We start from the raw sequence: 20,233 nt of genomic DNA, 5'->3' as shown, positions 1-20,233 counted from the left end.
GGTGTCTAGTTTAAAAAAATTTATAGGATTGCTAGATTTCCGTAGGTGCCGGCAGAGCTATGGTTCAAAAACTACAGCTAGTCACTTTGCCAAAAAAGGGTCATTTTTCACTGCTAAATTGAGGTATGTCCACGTTGCGTTTTGCGCCGTTTCCTGACGCAGGCACTAGGAACACCTTCTTCCCGAACTGTTCGTATCTCTTGGATTCCCGATCGGGCGGAGCCGTCGGGAATGCAGTCTGGGAAGTGGAGGCCTGGATGACTAGGCTCTCGGGGTGGGATGGGTGGACAAAAAGCATGGGTCGCCCGTGGCCGGGCGGTAGCGTCTGGCCACGTTCCTATCCACAGGCGGACCTGTGGCGGGCTTGGACCAAGTGCCCACAAGAACGTCATACAAGGCCTCATTAAAAGGCAGCAGAGGCTCACTGGAGCTTGTCTGCGGTTCAAGGACCTCAGTGAGGAGGTTAGTCCTCACGGCCGCGACAGGGAGCTCAAGGTTTAGGGCCTTGGCTGCCCTCGTCAACACTACATTATAAGCAGCCCCCTCCTCCGTAGCCACGGTTGGAGGGGAGACCAATCCAGTGTCTGGCGAAGTCCTGTTGAGACTGGCACTCCGGTGCCAGATGGTCCTCAAACCCCTCCCAATCACCCTCGTCACCCATCTCCTGTAGTTCAGGGTCAACAGATGGGGCCAGTTCATGGAAATAGAAATCCCCAAAGGCCGTCGGTAGCGGCGCCCAGCGGCGCCGCTCCGGCACCGGAATCGGACCGAGGGTAGGATAGGGGACGGCACCCATAGCAGGCGCCGGGGGCGACACCCGCAGGGCCGGCGCCGGTGAGGTCGTGAGGTCGACCGGCGACGACCCAGATCCGGAAGCGGATCCAGGGAGGGCCTGCGGCGCCGGGACCAAAGTCACCGGCGGCGCCGGGGCTGAATCGCCCGACGGCGTCGGAGCCGAAGCACCCGACCCACTAGACCCACCAGCCGGGGCCGTTTGGCCCGGAGGCGCCACGGATCCCGGCTGAGGAGGGAGGGACTTCATGGCCATGAGGTACCGCTCGATCTCCTCAGGCGTCGCGTCACGCCCAGGGACCCGAAGGTGTGGGGCAGGCGGCGACGTCCGCGACTCCGTCGGAGCCGCGTGGGTGGTGTCACCCGAACCCCCGACCGCATCGCGCGAGCGTCGGGATGGGTTGGAGGAACGATGATGTCTCTCTGACCTCTCATGCCTCTTACCTGAGGACTTGGATCCTGATGACCGATGTCCACTCCCAGAGCTGCGAGGGCTCCGACCCCGCGACCCGTCCCTCGACCTCCTGTGGAACCGGGAACTGGAGCGGCGCGGGCCGACTGCCCGAGTTCCAGACGCTTGTGGGACCGCTTCCGCCTAGCTTTAGATGTCAGGGCCCGGCAGTCGGAGCAGGTGCGGTCGAGGCCTAAACACTTGAGGCACCGGCGATGGGGGGCAGTAACCGACATCAGTCGGTCGCACCTGGAACAGGGTTTAAACCCGGGCATCCCTACCGGCACCATAGGAGTCAAAGTCTTGATTACAGAAAGATCAAAAAGATCAAAAAGTTTAGTCAAAAAAGACTAAGGGGTAGAGCTTCTCCGGATCTGCGCTAGCTGGCGCGGAAAAAAGAAGAACTGACGTCAACGCGCATGGGCGGCGTCTAAGTACTCCGACGACGTCATTGCAGCGCTAACGATGCCGACGACGGACGCGGAGCCGCAGACGACGCCTGCCGGCGCGCAGGGGTATTGCTACGCAAAATTTTCCGGATCCAGTCTGATGCCTGGGGATACTCTGAGGTAAGGAATCTATCACTAACGTGTCTCTTTTAGATGATTGTGACACACTTCCTGAGGAGGTTTCTTTGACTCCCTCTCAATGTCGATCTCCTCGTCGACTGCGACCTTCAACATCGCCTCTGAGGATTTCATCTCGACGTTGAACACCAACGTCTCCTCATCGACCGATGGCGGGAGTGTGTCGGTGATTGACAGCGATGACTTCCCATCTTGACAATGATGACTTGGCATCAATCAACCGAGGCGTTTCATTATCATGCATCTTTTCCGGTGTGATAAGGTTCTCGACGGCCACCTATGAGGTGTCACCGTCAACAGTGGACTTCCTGATGCTGAACGAGGTGGTCTCGTCTTCGAAATCGACGTCGAAGATCATTTTCTCGACGTGGAACTTCGATGTTGTTTGGTCTCATTACCCTGGGTTGATGGCGAAAAAGTTGACACTATACCTCCTCTTGACGTCATTCTCGACCTGGACCGGCGCAGTTTTTCAGCTCAGCCCTTGTTCTGCTAGGGAGCCCCCCAGAGGCTGAAGACAGAGCCCTGGTAGAGGAATGAAACCTCTCCTCGCCCTGAAGTCCCACCAGAAGACTTGGCCTGCTGTTTTCTTGGGTCTTCTTTTCCTTGAAGCCGGATCTTCTCTCTGTCATACAGAGTAAGCTTAGAGAAGGTTTTACAGCTGCAACAGGAGTCAGGAACATGAGATGCAGGAAGACAAAGTAAGCGCATTCTGAGAGGAACAGTCTTGGCCTTCTTCCTACCACAGTATGGACAATTATAAAAAAAATAGAATTTTTGAGTGAAAAACTGCAAAATGTCTGTCAGAAAAAGACAGAAAACGAAGAGGAAGACCAAAGATGTCGAGTGAAGTAGTTATTTGCTAAATTCAGAACTGAATTCTGAAGAGAAACACCAAATTGGTAGATCTCAAAGCTCCAGGGTCCTGATAGCAGGAGCCAGAAAAAACAACTGAAGTAAATGCCACTGGCTGTGCATGATGGGATACTGGTGGTCTCTGGAATCTTAAAGGCACAACTTCTATTTCTAAAGACGTATAATGGTAGCCTATTGGCTATTCTGTCCTTTCCTTTAATCTTTTTCATGAAAAAAGGGGTTTTGTAAAGGGGATTTCTGTATATTTAACACTACAAAAAACTACACAAAATGTATTATACTGCTACCTTTTTCCGATTCTAGATGAAGATGCGGCCAGTGTGGCCTATGTATTTAGGCTGCATTCATGTCATTCCGTCTCTTAAGTGTCTTTGCAGACCTTCCTGAAGAAAGGTGAAAAATATCCACTTAGGAAGAGATATCTAAAGAAGTGCTCCAGGGTCCCTGCACACGGGCAGGACTATTCAATTGCTTATGACTATCCTTAGAAATCCTCTAAGAGAGAACAATAAATAGTATGATAATACTGGACAAAGGCTCCAAGGAAAATACCTTAAAAAATCAACAAAGCTCAAGCTACAGAAAATCATGTGCACTGGTATATAAACCATCTTTGCCAAGGAAACATCTCTCACTCTACCGATCACTCACCATTGGAAATCAATGGTATAGTGAAACCAAGACAAGACCGAATGGTTTGTGGAGTCCTAAATGTGATGGCGGTGTGTGTGGTCTTGCGCTTGGCTGGCGGTGTGCGTGGACTGGCACTTGGCTGGCGGTGTGTTTTGATTGGTGCTTGGCTGACGGTGTGCTTCTACTGGCACTTGGCTGGCGGTGTGTTTGGACTGGTGCTTGCTGGCGTGTGCGTGGATTGGTGCTTGTCTGGCGCTGTGTGTGGACTGGCGTTTGGCTGGCGTGCATGGAATGGTGCTCGGCTAGCGGTGTACGTGGACTGGCGCTTGGCTGGCGGTGTGTGAGTAGTGACTAGCTGCTGGTCACTACACACACTGCTAGCCAAACGCCACTCAACACAATCTGTGAGCTGGTGTGGTTGCTGTGTCAGAAATGTGGGCGTGTGAAAGTGATGGTCCCTTGAATGGCGCGGTCTGCTGGTGTGAGTGTTGTAATGTGCGGCTGGCGTTGTGAAAGGTTTTGTATGTGTCACACCTATGAAAGGTGTATGAATGGCCTGTAAAGAGGTTGGTGCCTTGTCGTGGCTTTATAGCTTATGAGCTGTGAATCAATGGTTTAGTTTCTTGTACTTTCCATTAACAGGGCATTTAATTTTTGTGAAATCTCTGGTTAATACAACTGTATATACTGAACCATCACTCACTCTCATGACAAATCCAACCAGTATGTGTGCTTGAGGAATAGGTAGTTGTGCATAAAAATGTGTCTTTTCTGTTTTTGTCAAGCAGGGTGCACCTTGTCCTTTTTTGTGAATGTTGTAATGTGTTGGTTTTGTGCCTGGTGGTGTGAATAGTCTTGTGTGTATCATGCATGAAAGGTGTGTGAATTGCCTGTAAAGCGGTTGGTGCCTTGACGTGGCTTTACAGCTCACGAGCTGCGAGTCACTGGTTCATAAAATAAAATGTTGTAATAAAATGTTAATAAAATGTTCTATACTGAACCATCACTCGCCCTCGTGCCAAATCCAACCAGTATGTGTGTGTGCTTGAGGAATAGATGGCTGTGCAGTAATCTTTGTCTGTTTGTCTCTCTTCCAAACTGCACATTTCATCTAAGAATAACGTAACAACTGTAGTTTTTGTCGTAAACTAAACACCCATGGGAGTGCATGGTGATGTCTCGCTTGTGGATCCCAACAAGTTATCTTTCTCACAATGTCCTTCAAACCTCAAAATGAGACTGTGACATGTTCCTTGCATTATTGTGGCCAAATGTTCACACTGCAGAGAGTATCAACAAATTTCCAACCCCGCAGCATTCCTCCAAGTATCCCAATAGAAATGGTACCTCACTTGTATGGGTGGGTCAAAGTACCCGCTGAAGGGAAGGGCCCAAAACCTATTGATGCAACATCAAAAATACCTATAACAAACCAACCTGGTTTTGCAAGTGGGGTCCCATGAGTTTTTGTCTTGGGGCTCGGTGGCCATCTAGGGAAACCTACCTAACCCACACATTTCTGGAAACTAGACACCCGGGGGAGTCCAGCGAGAAGTTGGTCTGGCATATGATGTCCACTATTCTAGTGGGCAGCTTGTACCAGTCCAAACGAACCTTATTGATGGTAGGTTTAGACAACCTTTATAGAAAGCTATCCTAGTGGTAGCTGTGGAGAGCAGCCTTCAGGCTAAGTCTTGAAGGAATGTAAAGCGGCTTGTTTTACCAGTCTATAATCTCTTGAATGATCAAATGGAAGAGCACAACACCAGGTATTTATATAAAATATATGTATTTATTCTAAACATTCCACACATCTGAGGTACCATTTTTCCCGAAGACTTTGGGGAACGTGGGGTGGGTAGAAATTTGTGGATCCACGCAGATTCCCGAACTTTCCACCACAGAAATGTGGGGAAAATGTGGTTTTTTTTACAATGTTTTAGGTTTGCAAGGGATTCTGTGTAACAGAACCTGGTGAGAGGCAGTCAAGTCACCCCATCCTGGATTCCCCTGGGTGTCTAGTTTAAAAAAATGTATAGGATTGCTAGATTTCCGTAGGTGCCGGCAGAGCTATGGTTCAAAAACTACAGCTAGTCACTTTGCCAAAAAAGGGTCATTTTTCACTGCTAAATTGAGGTATGTCCACGTTGCGTTTTGCGCCGTTTCCTGACGCAGGCACTAGGCTGACCCACACAAGTCAGATACCATGTTTCTCGGAAGACTTTGGAGTCCTAACTTTACTATTACTAAATTGAGAAAAATCCTAATTTTAAGACTTTTGGTATTCACAGAAGGCATTTAGGAGTCCTAAAGTTGGGAGTCCTAACTTCTGTGAATACCGAAATGAGTAAGTTCATTCTGTGAATACCAAAAGTAGTAAGTGCATTCTGTGAATACCAAAAGTAGTAAGTGCATTCTGTGAATGCCAAAAATAGTAAATTCATTCTGTGAATACCAAAAGTAGTAAGTGCAATCTGTGAATACCAAAACAGTAGTAAGTTTAGGATTGAGTCTTAAGTTCATTCTGTGAATCGGGACCTGAGATTCTGGGTTCGTCGGGTTCTTGGTGAACCTACAAGTCATATATATATCCTCACAACCAGGGAAGCGGATGTATTGGTATATTGCTTTCAAAGAGGTGTCATAATTAGAAGAAGTTACAGGTGAAAACGTTGGCACAAAAGGTTTTTTCAACTAATTTTCACTTTTTCCTATATTTAACTGTTTGAGTCTATGAAGAAACCTTGATGGATCAACACAAATGACCCCTTGCTGGTTTCAGAATTTTGTCTACTTTGCTAAAATGCATAGCTTTTGAGGATCAATTATTGCTTTCATACCCATTTCTACCATTAAGTGGAAGGAGGTTAAAAGCACAGAAAAATGCCAAAACTGTGTAAAAAATGTTGGTTTTCTGACAAAAGTCTGCCATTCCCTAAAAGCTGGGAAAATCGTGATTTCAGCCCCACACACCCTTTTTGATGCCATTTGCAGGGAAAACCCCAGAAGCTTTAATTTTCAGCCCTTTTTTTGGATTTTTCCATAAAAAAACAAAATGGAGCTGTATTTTGGCTAATTTCTGGGTCCCCTCTAGGGGAATCCACAAACCCTGGGTACATCTAGAATGCCCATGATGTTGGAAGAAAAGGAAGCAAATTTGGTGTGCATACCTTATGTGGTCAAAAAGTTACAGGGGCCTAAGCGCTCACTACCCTAAACAGCCAAATAAAGGCTTACCACGGGGGAGAAGGCCTAGCCGCGAAAAGGTTAAGTAACCTTAGGAAAATGTTGGGCCGAATCAGGGGACCCTCTTAGGGGAGGAGTCAGACAGTGGGGAGGCTACACTCATGTACTTTGTCCAGTTTCACACCAGAGCAGGAGCCAACGGCTCCCTGAGTTGGTTTGAACTGGACTATGCAAGGAGGGCAACAAGTGTGCCCTTCAAACAGACTGAGTTGCGCTAGCAAGCGCTCCCACCCGGCCCCATTACACTAAACCGTGTCTGCTCCCTGTGACAGGATACCTAGCAGTAATGTTGTGCTGTTCGGGCCTCCCGGAGGAGCTTTACAGTGCATGGAATCATACCACCCACACCAATTACGGTGTGGGGGTATGATTCCGTGGGAGGTATGTTTACAACATGTTTGATACCAAACATGATAGGGCTCGTTACAGCCAGTTTCGAGATGGTCATTGCATAATGATGCAGTGCTTCTTTATATGTTATATGGCTGTCTCAATTACAACCCGGGAGAATGGACTCTAAGGGCTGTAGGGGTTTCCTGCTTATGTAGGGGCACCCTCACACTTAGAACCGAGCACCCTGCCTTCAGGACTGAAAGGCCTGCCTTAAATGTGACTTATAGGTTTTAAGTGCAGTGACCTTCGATTATTGCAGTGACCTTTGATTATAGGGAAACCTATATCCTTCGTAAGTAGTGCTAGCACCAGCTACACAGGGTGTAATGGCAGGCTTGTAGTTACAAATTGAGTGGTCTCCCATGGGTGGCATAATACATGCTTCAGCCCATAGGGGACCCCTGGTGTACCTATGCCCAGGGTACCTTAGTACCATGTACTAGAGACTGATAAGTGTAAACCAGTGTCAAATCTGGGATGTACCTATGTACCTACCATACCAATTTAGGGGAGAAAGCACAGAGACTGGGGTCCTGATTAGCAGGATCCCAGTCAGACTAGTCAGAGACAGCATCACATCAATCCAAAAGTGGGGTAACCATAAAAGCAGATCCTTCTTTCATACGGGCTCTTTGTTAAAACCGGCAAAGACCACAGAGAATGTGAATAAAAAGTAGCTGCCCAGGCACCGGAAAAACACAGCCTTAAGGGAAGTAGGATAATACCCTATCAAAAGACATCTGACAATGGTCAGACATTTGCATTTAAAAACAAAGGAAAGTGAACTACAGACCCAGAAGGACTAAAAGGCATAACAAATACTACAACAGTAAAGAATTTATTGAAGGAAACCTGTGCTTGCAAAATCCAAAAAGGACTTCAAAGATGAATAAATCCATCAGTCTCAAAGACTGAGGGATACATTTATGAACCAAGAAAGAGGACATACAACCCAGGTAAGGAATGACCAAGTTTTAATCCATCCCTGGAATAAAGAACCCGTTTTAGACAAAATGACCACTGGAATCATAATGCTTAAGTTTTGTAGACATGGAAAGACAAACAAACACCATGAAAAAGAATCCTTGCCAGTAGCAAGCCCTTGACCTATGGGTCAAAATGAATTAAACAAACCAAACCTCTCAATAGGAATATACAGTTGAAATAAATGTCACAATACATATGAGTAAAAATATCATCTGATCGCAAAGCCAACATGTGACTTATAGGCTTAACAAGGGCTCACATATACATATATATAGAAACCATCCTTCCCTCAGGTAATCAATAGATCATATGTTCACACTACGTAGTCTTAACGAATGCGAGTTACAGAGGATAACAGATGTAAAAAAGAGAAGAAACAAATGTCTCAAAGAGAGCGATAATATCGAACCATCAGCCAGAATAATATATAATATTGCAACACAGGTAAAAGCGATATTAAAAATCCACATAGATAGATACAACCTTTATCGTACAGGAGAAGATTGGCAAACCTGAAGGAATAAGAATACCTTGAACCCATGCACATGAAAAACATCAATAATACCAACTTTATAATCTGCAACAATAGAAAAATAAACTCCCAGAATAGAAGGAGGAAAAAAACTGCCCAACAGGAGGAAACTTAAAGCTGCGTTTCTTCATATCAACAAGATATTACTTGCTAAAATACGGCAAGAAGTTGCCGAAAGGAAACTGTAATCCAAGAAACTGAAGTTCCAGTGAAATAACAGTGTTGGTCCTGCACCAATAAATACCCCAGGTAACAGTCTTCACATAAGAACCATAAAATTAATTCTCTAGAGTGAAGATCCCCTCAGCATAGAGAACAAAAAATTATACCACAGGTAGGAAAAAATCCCATGTAGATTCTCATAGAAAGACAACCTGTCATCAATACAACAAACAACATGTACAAAGACAGAAACCCCACAATTGGTGACTTTACACTGCAAAATGCATACTTTTGGGTCAAATCACAAACTGGAAGAAGTGTTTGTATGGAAACATCTTCTCTACCAAGACTAAAGAAGGAGATAGCGCTATGGGTCTGTACCACCCCATCTGTCCAAACCCTACGCAAAGCAGCGTCCACAGGGTCACCAAACAAATGAATGCCATCAAACGGCTTCTCAATTAAAACTGACTGGATTGCCTCTGAAAATCCAGCAGTACAAAGCCATGCTCACCAGCGTAACGCCACTGAAGATGTCAGGGCTCGACCAAGTGAAGAAATAAATTACTTACCTGTAACTATAGTTCTCCAGTATTGGAAGCTTTCACAGTTTTGCGTGCTTGAATCATTCCCCGTCGTCAAGATGGGAGTCCGCGGTACTTAAAAAAGTAGTAGTGGTAGACTTAAAATTAGTCATAGTACACGTGATATGTATACACTCGTAAGAGCTAGGCCTCTTAGTTTAATAACCTATCATAGTCATTATTAAAGACCAAAGTTATGCCCCAGCCAATCAGCATCTAATACCCTCTAGAACACAATCCTGAGGGAAGCTCAGAACCTCAGATTTTCGAGCACAAGTGCTACATTCAATATGCTGAGCCAAATAAGATGAGCTTCCCCCGTTGAGGAGGGTGAGTCTATGAAAGCTTCCAATACTGGAGAACTACAGTTACAGGTAAGTAACTTATTTCTTATTCCAGTATTGAAACTTTCATAGACTCACATGCTTGAATCAGATTAGCAAGCAGTTGTTAGCAATCTGAAACAGTGTAACCTGCAAGCCGTCACCAAACAGTATACAAGACATAACCATAACAGTAACAGTAAAAGAAACTTCAAAAAGCCTTAAAGATGGTAACAAGTTTACTGTATGGCTCACCTTAATTGAACAGATGCCGAAATACTGCTTGACCCACTGCTGTATCGTTGAGATCTACTCAATCCAGGCAGTAGTGTCAGGTGAATATGTGTCTATTCTTCCAGTTTGCTGCATGGCAAATTTCAGGAAGTTACCCTCCCACAAATAAAGCTGTAGATGTTGCCACAGATCTTGTGGAATGGGCTCGACTCTCGCAGACAAAGGTCTGCCAGCTTTGTGATGACAACATTTTATGGCACTTTCGATCCGTCTGGAAATACTCTGGAGAGCGAGAAACCTTTCCTTGGTGCACTGCATGCAACAAATAGTTGAGGCAATGTTTGACGTCCAATGAATGCAAAGTTTTATCCGCCGTGTCGTTGGATTCGGGATAAAAGTCTTTAGTACCACATGTTCGCTAAAGTGGAAGTCTGATGGAACCTTGGGAATGAATTTTGGATTCATGCGGAGCAGAATTCCATCTGACCTAAATAGCAAGAAAGGCTCTTTTATTAGAAAATTCTGATCTCACTGACCCGTCTGGCTGAGGTCAAGGCAAGTAGTAAAGCCACCTTCCATGCCAGGAACTTGATTTCCGCTGTGTGAATTGGTTCGAAAGGAGGTTTCATTAGCTGTAAAAGAACCGTGTTCAGTTGCCAGGCTGGCGGTGGAGGTCTTCTAGGAGGGAGCACTAAAAACAGCCCTTTGAGGAACTCTTTTATTACTCTAGATGGCCACAGAGGTGGAGATGACAATGATCTCTGTAATGGGAAATGGATGCTAAGTGAACCTTTATTGAGCTAAGTGCCAAGCCTGATTTTTCTAGAAGCAGGAGGTAAGGTAAGATCTGTTCTAGAGAAGAGGACAGTGGATGTAAACCCTCCCGATTGTACCCAGATGCAGAAACGTTTCCATTTGAGGCAGTACGTTCTGTTGGCACTGTCTGCCCTAGCTTTGGATAGGATACCTTGGCACTCGCTGGAATTGTTTAGGTGCCAGAACTCATTTTTATTCAGGAGACAAGCTGACAAATGCAGGTTCCTGATGTCCGGGTGTAGTATCTGCCCCTGGTTTATGATCAGGGGACCAGGAAACACTGGAAGTTTGAAGTGTGGGACCTGCGATAGAAGAAGCAGTTCTGTGTACCAGTGTTGACGTGGCAATGCCGGAGTAATGATGATCAGTTTGCATGGTTCAATCTTCATCTTCTTCAGGATTCTTGGAAGAAGAGGAATGGGAGGAAAAGCATAAGCAAAGATCCTGGACCATGCAATTGAAAAGACATTCCCCCATCACCCCTGTTGGGTATGCCAACTTGCATAGGACTGGCATTTGCAGTTATGGGGGTTGCAAACAGGTCCAAGTCCGGTGTGCCCCAGCGCAGGAATATGTTCCTCAGGGTTTGGTAGTGCAGCTCCCATTCGTGACACGATGTTGTAAGAAGGCATGGGCGAATTTTGCGAATCTCGCGTTCGCGAATTTTGCGGATTTGCGAACTCGCAATTCGCAAAATCCGCGAATTCTCACGAATTTGCGGATTTTTTTTTTTTGTGTTCGCGCGGGTTTCTGCCAGTTCGCGAGGGTTTTGTACAATTTCGCAAACGCGAACTTACCTGTCGGGTCGCAAGTTTTGCGAACTTGTTGTTTCTACGTGTCCAGCCTGTTTGGGACACTCTTCTTCATCACTGCCACTCTCTGTCACCACTGCCACTCTCTGACTACTCATGCCACCCTCTGGCCCACCCATGCCACCCTCTGTTTCATCACAGCACCCTCTGGTTGTCCAGTCAGTGTACATTATTGTGGCAAAGCAAAGCACACCTTCCCTGCCTCAAGTGACCTGAATTAATTTGGGGCTGATTAATGTGTCACAGAATATTTTTTTAGCTGGCACCTGCTTCCTTAGTGCTTCCTGATTAGTGATCTTTTGCACTTGCTAAGTGCTTTCATTGTTGCAAAATTAGTTACAACACCTGCCCTGCCCCAACTGACAATAATGAATTAGGGGCTGATTAATGGATTTGAACTTCCAGCCTGGCTCCTGCTTGTCTCCCTTAGCTGTAATTCAGGACCTTTGTGGCATATGTGTAACTATTCTGAGGTTAAGAGCAGGGTCACATAATAGTTGCAAGTAGGCAACTGAACTCTGGAGGGGCCCCTCAGGAAGCACTACAGGAAATGGCTACTAATGATGAGCCTGAACTTTTGAACCTGGTAAGTAGTTTCAGTTTTGCTAAGATCGTATTTCTGCAATTTAGCGCTTATTCGCGGGGCGCGAAGTTGTACTGGGAAGCCGCGAACTCACGCGAACAGTGCGAGCAAGCCATAAAATCCGCTGCTCGCGGATTTGCGGATTTTGCGGGAGATTCGCGAATCTCGCGGATTGCGAATTTACTGAAAATCCGCAAAATCCGCGAGCGAAACGGATTTTCCGCCCATACTTAGTTGTAAGCCTGCTTAGTGTGTATGCAATCCTGTTTTGTCGTCCTGAAACATGTCTGCTCAGAGGCAGATTATGTGATCTATGGCCCATTCCCACAGCTTTTGAGCTTCTTTGGAGAGATGGAGAGATTTTGTGCCATCTTGCTTATATATATAGTGCATCGTCGTGGTATTGTCCATCGGAACTAGCACTGATGAATTCCGTATCCTGGGAAGAAACGCCTGGAGGGCTAGATGCACCGCCTTCAGCTATAGGACATTTATGTGGGATTGAGTTTGAGCCTGATACCACTTGCCTCTTACTTGACACATCTGTTGTGCTCACTAATGGTGCGGCCTCTTGATGCAAGGACATCCCTACCAATAGATGGTTTTGGTCTATCCACCACTCTAGGGATTTCACCATAGGTGGAGTCACTCGAACGATGTCGTCGAAGGAGCCTACTGACTGGACCCACTGTTTGTCCAGCTCCTCCTGAAATGGGCACATCCTGAGATGACAAAATGGGATCAGTGATGTGCAGGACGACATCATCCCTAAAAGAGTTCGAAAAGTCAGACCGAAAGAGACTTTCTTCTTTTGATGGAATTTGCCAGAACGAGAAATCTCCCCTGAACGTTCCTCTGCAGGATATGTTTTTAAGCAGACCATGTCTAGCTGGGCTCCTAAGAAGACAATCTTTTGTGACAGCTTCTGATTGGATTTCTGTTGATTTATAGTCAGACCCCAACATTTGAAGAGAGTTGCGTAGGCCTTTATGGACGCTCTTGCTTCCCGCTCGGGCGGAGCCTTGATGAGCCAGTCATTTCCCACGCAGCTCAACTCCTCTAGGACCCGAGTGCCGCCAAGGGTTCGCCGCTGGTGTGCCCTGGGTTTGCATTGCTTTCCTCACTGTACTTTTGTTATTGCTCTCCTGTATTGTTACTGTGCCATTGTCTTTTGTGGATTGTTAGGCGCTCCTTGTGCGCCCCTACCCTCGGTGCCCCCCCCTGCTCCCGCTTCCCGCCGCTGCTCCCCCGCGGCCCCAACCCCTTTTTCTTTCTGTTCCCCTGCCCGCCCATTGGCCACCCCGCTCCCACCTCCCAGCTGCCCCTCCTTCCCACTTCGCCTCTTATGGAGGCGCGCCAAAGGCAAGCCCATCTGCGCCCGTCCGCGCCTGGACCGCGCCCAGCACCAGAACCCCTGGCCCCAGCCGTTGCCAGGGCACCGGACTGAGGTACGACACCGCCACACTTACCGTACTCAACACAGGACGACCTGCCGCCTGCCACCGAGCCAACCCGAAGCGCACCCACAGACCCTTCACCTGCCAAGCATGCAAATTCTCCTGCCTCCGAAACTGCACCCCGCCCACCGAACACAGCAACGACAACAACAACCACCTCAAGTGCATCCTCCTCAACACCCGCTCCGTCCACAAACACGCCGTCGAACTCTGGGAACTCCTCGATACGACAGCACCAGACGTCGCCTTCCTCATGGAAACCTGGATGAACGCCTCCTCGGCCCCCGACATCGTCATAGCCATCCCGGACGGCTACAAAATCACCGGGAAGGACCGCGTCAACAAAACTGGAGGAGGAATCACCATCATCCACATGAACACCATCAGCGTCACGACCAACGTAGAAGACACACTCACCGCTGCCAAACACCTACACTTCCAGATCCTCACCAACCCCCATACTACCCTCAGTGGAATGCTCATCTACAGACCCGCGGGACCACGGACACCATTCAGCAAAACCATCGCAGACTTCATCAGCCCGCAAACCCTAGCCTCACCAGAGTACATCCTCTTAGGGGACCTGAACTTCCACCTGGAGAAAAACAACGACAACAACACCACCACCCTGCACAACAACCTCGCCAACCTCGGACTCAAGCAACTGGTGAACACCCCCACCACTACGCCGGCCACACGCTCGACCCCATCTTCTCTGCCAGCAGCCACGGTACCTTCAGCCACTCCACCGGACTACACTGGATCGACCACAGCTGCATCCACTTCACCTTCAAGAAGACCACATCCAACCACCACACGCTACAGATCCCCCGCAGAGGCTTGAGCAGAGTCACCACAGACCAGCTGACCACATCGCTGAGCCCGAACCCACCTGTCGACACCCGTGACACCAACGACGCAGCAGACAATCTCACACAGTGGATCACCAACTGCACCAACGACCTCGCTCCACTGAAGAAACCCTCAGGCAAGACTAGCAACAGAAAAACCTCATGGTTCACAGATGCCCTCAAAATCACAAAGAAATCATGCGAACCCTCGAAAAAGCTTGGCGCCACAAGTGGACATCAGAAAACATGACAACCCTCAAGAGCGCCACCCGCGAATACCACCAGGTGATCCGCACCACCAAAAGGACATCATTCAAAGAGCGGCTGGACAACAACTCCCACAACAGCAAGGAACTCTTTAGCATCGTCAAAGAGCTCTCCAACCCCAGCGCCAGCAACAACATCACACCGTCACAAGACCTCTGCAACTCCCTCGCCGCATTCTTCCACCGCAAGATCGCAGATATACATGACACCTTTGGACCCCAGACTCCGCCCCCAGCCACCAAACCAACAACCCCCACCACCAGCCTCAGCGCATGGACGCCCATTGGCACTGAAGACACCACCCGCGTCATGAACACCATCCACTCCGGCTCCCCCTCCGACCCATGCCCTCATCATATCTTCAACAAAGCCGACACCACCATCGCACTCCACCTCCGGAACATCATTAACAGCTCCTTCACGTCAGCCACCTTCGCTGGAAGCTGGAAACACGCAGAAATCAACGCCCTTCTGAAGAAACCAACAGCGGACCCCAATACCTCAAGAACTTTCGCCCCATCCCCCTTCTCCCCTTCCCGGCTAAAGTCATCGAGAAGACCGCCAATAAACAGCTGACTGCATTCCTCGAAGCAAACAACTCGCTCGACCCATTCCAGTCCGGATTCCGAACCAACTACAGCACCGAGACCGCCTTCATCGCAGCCACCGATGACATCAGGACCCTGATGGACAACGGAGAGACAGCCGCTCTCATCCTTCTAGACCTCTCGGCAGCCTTTGATACCATCTGCCACCACACCCTAATAACCCACCTCCTCAACTCTGGGATCCAAGGAAAGGCCCTGGACTGGATCACATCATTCCTCTCCGACAGAACCCAGAGTGTCCGCCTCCCTCTCTTCGGCTCCGAGGCCACCAAGATCATCTGCGGCGTACCCCAGGGCTCCTCACTCAGTTCAACCCTCTTAAGCATCTACATGAGCCCCCTAGCCACCATCGCACGCAAACACAACATCAACATCATCTCCTACGCCGACGACACCCAACTGATACTCTCCCTCACCAAAGACCCTCTCACCGCCAAAGCCAACTTACGGGACGGAATGAAAGATGTCGCAGAATGGATGAAGCACAGCCGTCTGAAACTCAACTCGGACAAGACGGAGGTCCTCATCCTCGGACAATCCCCATCCGACTGGGACGACTCCTGGTGACCCACGACGCTGGCCATCGCACCCACACCCACGGACCACGCTCGCAACCTGGGATTCATCCTGGACTCCTCCCTCACGATGACCAAGCAAGTCAACGCAGTTTCGTCCTCATGCTTCAACACCCTGCGCATGATCCGAAAGATCTTCCAGTGGATCTCCACCGAAACCAGAAAGACGGTCACCCAGGCCCTCCTCACCAGCCGACTGGACTACGGGAATGCCATATACGCAGGAACCACAGCCAAACTTCAGAAACGGCTTCAGCGCATACAGAACGCCTCCGACCACTCATACTCGACATCCCTCGCCACAACCACATATCCGCCCACCTGAGACACCTGCACTGGCTCCCCATCAGCAAGAGGATCACATTCAGGCTGCTCACCCACGCACACAAAGCACTCCACAACATGGGCCCCGAATACCTCAACAACCACCTCTCATTCTACACCCCCACCCGCCAGCTCCGCTCCACCAGCCTCGCCCTCGCCACCATTCCACGGATTCGCAGAGCCACCACCGGAGGAAGATCATTCTCCTACCTGGCAGCCAAGACATGGAACTCCCTCCCTGCACACCTACGACTGACCCAGGACCATCTCACCTTCAGGAGACACCTCAAGACCTGGTTATTCGAGCAGTAGTGGCACCCCCCCCCTTCCTTCGCTGCCTTGATACCCTCACAGGTGAGTAGCGCACTTTACAAATGTATTGATTGATTGATTGATTTAGATACCAGAAGACTTGATGTTGCTGCTGCGTGAGAAATACTGCAACCGGAGTGAGACACTTTGTAAAAATCCTAGGCTCAGACTTGAGACCAAATGGGAGCACTCTGAACTGGTATTGGCATCCGGCTACTACAAATCTCAAGTATTTTCTGTGTTTTGGTTGAATAGGTATACGGAAGTAGGCCTCTAGGAGGTCTATTGTTGTCATGAAATCGTGCTGGTTCAGGAGCTTCAGTACCTATTCTAATGTTATCATTCTGAAAGATTGTTTTTCAAATACAGATTGAGGTTTCGAAGGTCCAACATTGGTCTCCACTGCCTTAACTTCTTTCTGATTAAGAAGAAACTGGAGTATAAACCTGTGCCCCTCCTTGAAAATGGGCCCTTCTCTATCGCTCTTTTGTCCAACATGTTCTTTACCGAGATGCGTGTGGTGGGAGGCTTGCGGAGAGGTATCCTCATCAAAGTCATAAGCACACCCACCTGCCCCCCCAGGTATATGAGAGTGGTCTGTTCTATGACTTGTGGTTGAGCCCTGACTTCAGGGTTATTCAAAGAACAACTGACCTAACTGTCACCCCTGAGGCATGATGGGAAGCCAGGGGTCATGGCTGACTTAAAGGCACGGTGCCAGTTTTTTTTGAAAATTGTTTTTTTCTCTATGCTATTGCTGTTCAATGCAGCCTGTGGCTAACAATGTATATTTATTGGCACTTTACAACATGTATGAGTCTTTTGGTCATTAAAACACAGAGTTCAAGGGCTATTTGACCTAATCTGTTTTTTGTTTCATTGCTAATTCAGTATATGTATGATTATTTACATTGTTTAGCCTCATTTTTGGAGCTGCATTGGTGTGAGAAAAAATGATACATGTGCATACATATTTGTGGAGCTATTTATATGTAATTTACACATACATTTTTATAATATTTCCGGGGTCCCCGCACGTGGGCGGGAATATTCGGTGCCTATGACTATTGATGAGGATCCCCTGGAAGAGAAATGAGAAGTGCTGTTAGCTGATGATGGAATATGAGGGATTCGACGATGGCTGGAAGATGACACCATCTCACTACAGCCTGGAAGAAGGTGCAAAGACAAAAGGCTGACTCAACAACACCTCCAGGCCACAGCATGTAAGAACAATTAATTTGATTCTTGGCATTGCTCACTTGAGTGGATACATTCTGAGGGCTACATCCATTCCAGGGCAGTATGACAGGAAAGCAGCCAGTGCAGTCTCCTCAAACAGTGCGAAGATCAAAACTGTATTCCTAGAAAACAGAGTTGAGATATTTAGAAGAATAGCTCATTATGTACCATCACCTAGTTCTGCTTATCGCTGGGACAATTGAGGACGGAATACCTCGAACTAGCTGCGGTTGACTATTACGGGTTGTATATGGGTATCTTACCAGCAACCACATGCTTGAGGTACAACAGTACAATAGAATGATCAGATGTTTGTAAGAAAGCCTCCTTTTTACTCGTGTCCTGAAGGAGGCTCTTGCAACTGCCATTAAGTGATTGATGTGTTACTGTGTAAGAGTCTGAGGTGTGTAGAAAAGATTCAGGGTAGGGGGTGTAGCTCAGCCATACTCACTTCATTCCCTGTTGGAATACCGAGTTCCTTCGAGTTTTGGAAATGATCAAGTCAGCCCACTGCACAACCACAATGCTGATGAAAAAGGCAGTTTGGCAGGTGAATTCAACGATCTTGCGCTGCTCGTAAGTCTGAAAGTGGAAATGGGAAGAAGTTCATCAGCGAAAAACTCAAGGAATCCTTGACGTGTGAGGAAAATCTAAGGTGGGATAGCCTGACTGAGCTACACTTAAAAATATTCAGGGCTTTATAATAACTGACCAAGGTTATGTTTGTGCATTATGCTTCTTACCAAATTTTTGCAGTTTCTTAGCTCTGTAAATTCTAGGCTATAGGTTTACAGACCTCAGCCGACAACTGCTGCAGAGCTTCCAGCAGTTTACATCCTTGGTGTCAGTTCTAATGTAGACATATCCATTGTTAGAACCGGCTGTCTCTAGTTGGCAGAGGTATACACTTCTGACAAATAGGGACACTCCTTTTCTAGTCAGGGCAAGGGGATCACACCCTTCGATAACCCCTGCTCACCCCCTTGGTAGCTTGGCAGAGCAGAACAGGCTTATCTCAGAGGCTGTGCCTTAAGCAATTATGACTACATACAGTAATACAGTGAATACACTACAAATGGACACGACACCGTAGTATTATAAAAATAAGTATTTTTATATAAGACTTAGCACAAGACCAAAATAACGGCAAAACTGTACACAATCGGAATAAATACGTTCGGGAAGGAAAAAGGATAGTTCAAAGGTAGTTTCTTCTTTAGCACAAGAGTCTTTTAGTATCAAGCAAATCTTCGTCTTGGAAACACAGTTCTTAGCAACAGGGTAACTCACACGGGAGCTACACAACGCTGGGCAGAGATAATCCACAGGTTCGGCGTCGACCGCGAGGAGCGCTGCGTCGGGCCTGGAGTCACACGGACCCCCAACAACACAGTACCTTAGGAAAATGAAGCACACGATGACCAGCGGCGTCGAGCAATCCGGCGTCGCGTCTTCGGTGTCGATCAGGCCACAGCAGGCGTTGTCGATGATGCAGTTGCACAGAGTGAGCAGCGCTCACGGCGTCGAAGGGCACACGGTTGATGCGATCAGCAGCGGGGCAGACACGAGGTCCTCTGGAGTTAGCGCCGTACTCCTACTCACTGGCGTTGCTGCTGGCGTCGGTTGGGCCCAGCGTCCGATCGTCGTGGTTGCTGGTTCTTTCAGAGATGCTGGATTCACACTTCCAGCAGATAGCACTTTGTAGCAGGTGAAGTCCTTTAGCCCTGTGACTTCGGCAGGAGACTGGCACTCTTCCAGTCCTTGGAGATTTTCTTAGCAAGCGTGAGAGTACACACACAGTTCCTCTCTCCTGGTTCCTTGGCAAAAATAAAGAAGCACTGCAGGATTCCCCCAACAACAGCACACTGGCAGAAGGGGTAAGCAGTCCTTTAGATCAGCAGGCTTCTTGTCCTTGGTTACAGGGTTCCTTGTCAGAAGTGATCTAAATTCTTGGTTCAGGGGTCCTTCTCTTATACCCCTTTTCGTCTTTGATCCCTTTGTCTATGCCGGGGGTTTCCCAACATCCTGGGTGTGCGGTGGGTGGAGCTAGGCAGTAGCACCTGGCCTATTCATTGAGCCGGGCCGGGTCCTCAGACGCCCCGCAGGAGGTGGAGCCAGCATTGACACTGGCAGGAGCAGAGCTATCGCCCTCCTGGCAGGAGGTGGGGCCAGGATCGTCCATGGCAGGTACAGAGCCATCCGTCGCTCGGCAGGAGGTGGAGCCAGCATTGTATCAGGCAAGGCAGGCTATCAACAACTACTCTCCCCCTACTCTCAACGTAATGTCCCACTCATCCCACACTGACTCATCCAGACCTCTTGGAGCCACCCAGCTCCTGTCACACACACGCAAGACCAGCAGAGACCAGATATGGTTAGACAAGAAAATAGACACTTTCTAAAAGTGCTATTTTCAAACCCCGAGTCCAAAAACCATCCACACCAACGGATGCGTAATTAAACCCCGAGTTCAGGGATATCAAACTCGACATTGCACCATGCTCCCCGAGCCAGCTAGGTTTATAGCGTTAATAACCCCGGCGGCCCATTCTATCCAACGGAGAGCAGGCTACCTCGCAATAGTGA

General features: G+C 48.1%; 1 protein-coding gene across 1 annotated transcript in view; it reads right to left on the bottom strand.

The window, feature by feature from the left end:
- Nucleotides 1-20,233, bottom strand: part of LOC147699077 (sodium/potassium-transporting ATPase subunit alpha-1-like) — a 3,282,495-nt gene that overhangs the window by 112,214 nt on the left and 3,150,048 nt on the right. The window contains exons 26-27 of the mRNA XM_086936300.1: nucleotides 18,099-18,229; nucleotides 17,668-17,769 (exon numbers count right to left, since the gene is read on the bottom strand). Coding sequence (XP_086792426.1) covers nucleotides 17,668-17,769; nucleotides 18,099-18,229 — 233 coding nt within the window. The remainder of the gene's footprint in view (nucleotides 1-17,667; nucleotides 17,770-18,098; nucleotides 18,230-20,233) is intronic.

The sequence above is a fragment of the Lissotriton vulgaris genome, chromosome 8 (assembly GCF_964263255.1).
Source record: "Lissotriton vulgaris chromosome 8, aLisVul1.2, whole genome shotgun sequence".
NCBI lineage: Eukaryota > Metazoa > Chordata > Amphibia > Caudata > Salamandridae > Lissotriton > Lissotriton vulgaris.
The sequence above is the reverse complement of the archived record's forward strand: the minus strand, read 5'-3'. Positions and strand labels throughout refer to the sequence as shown.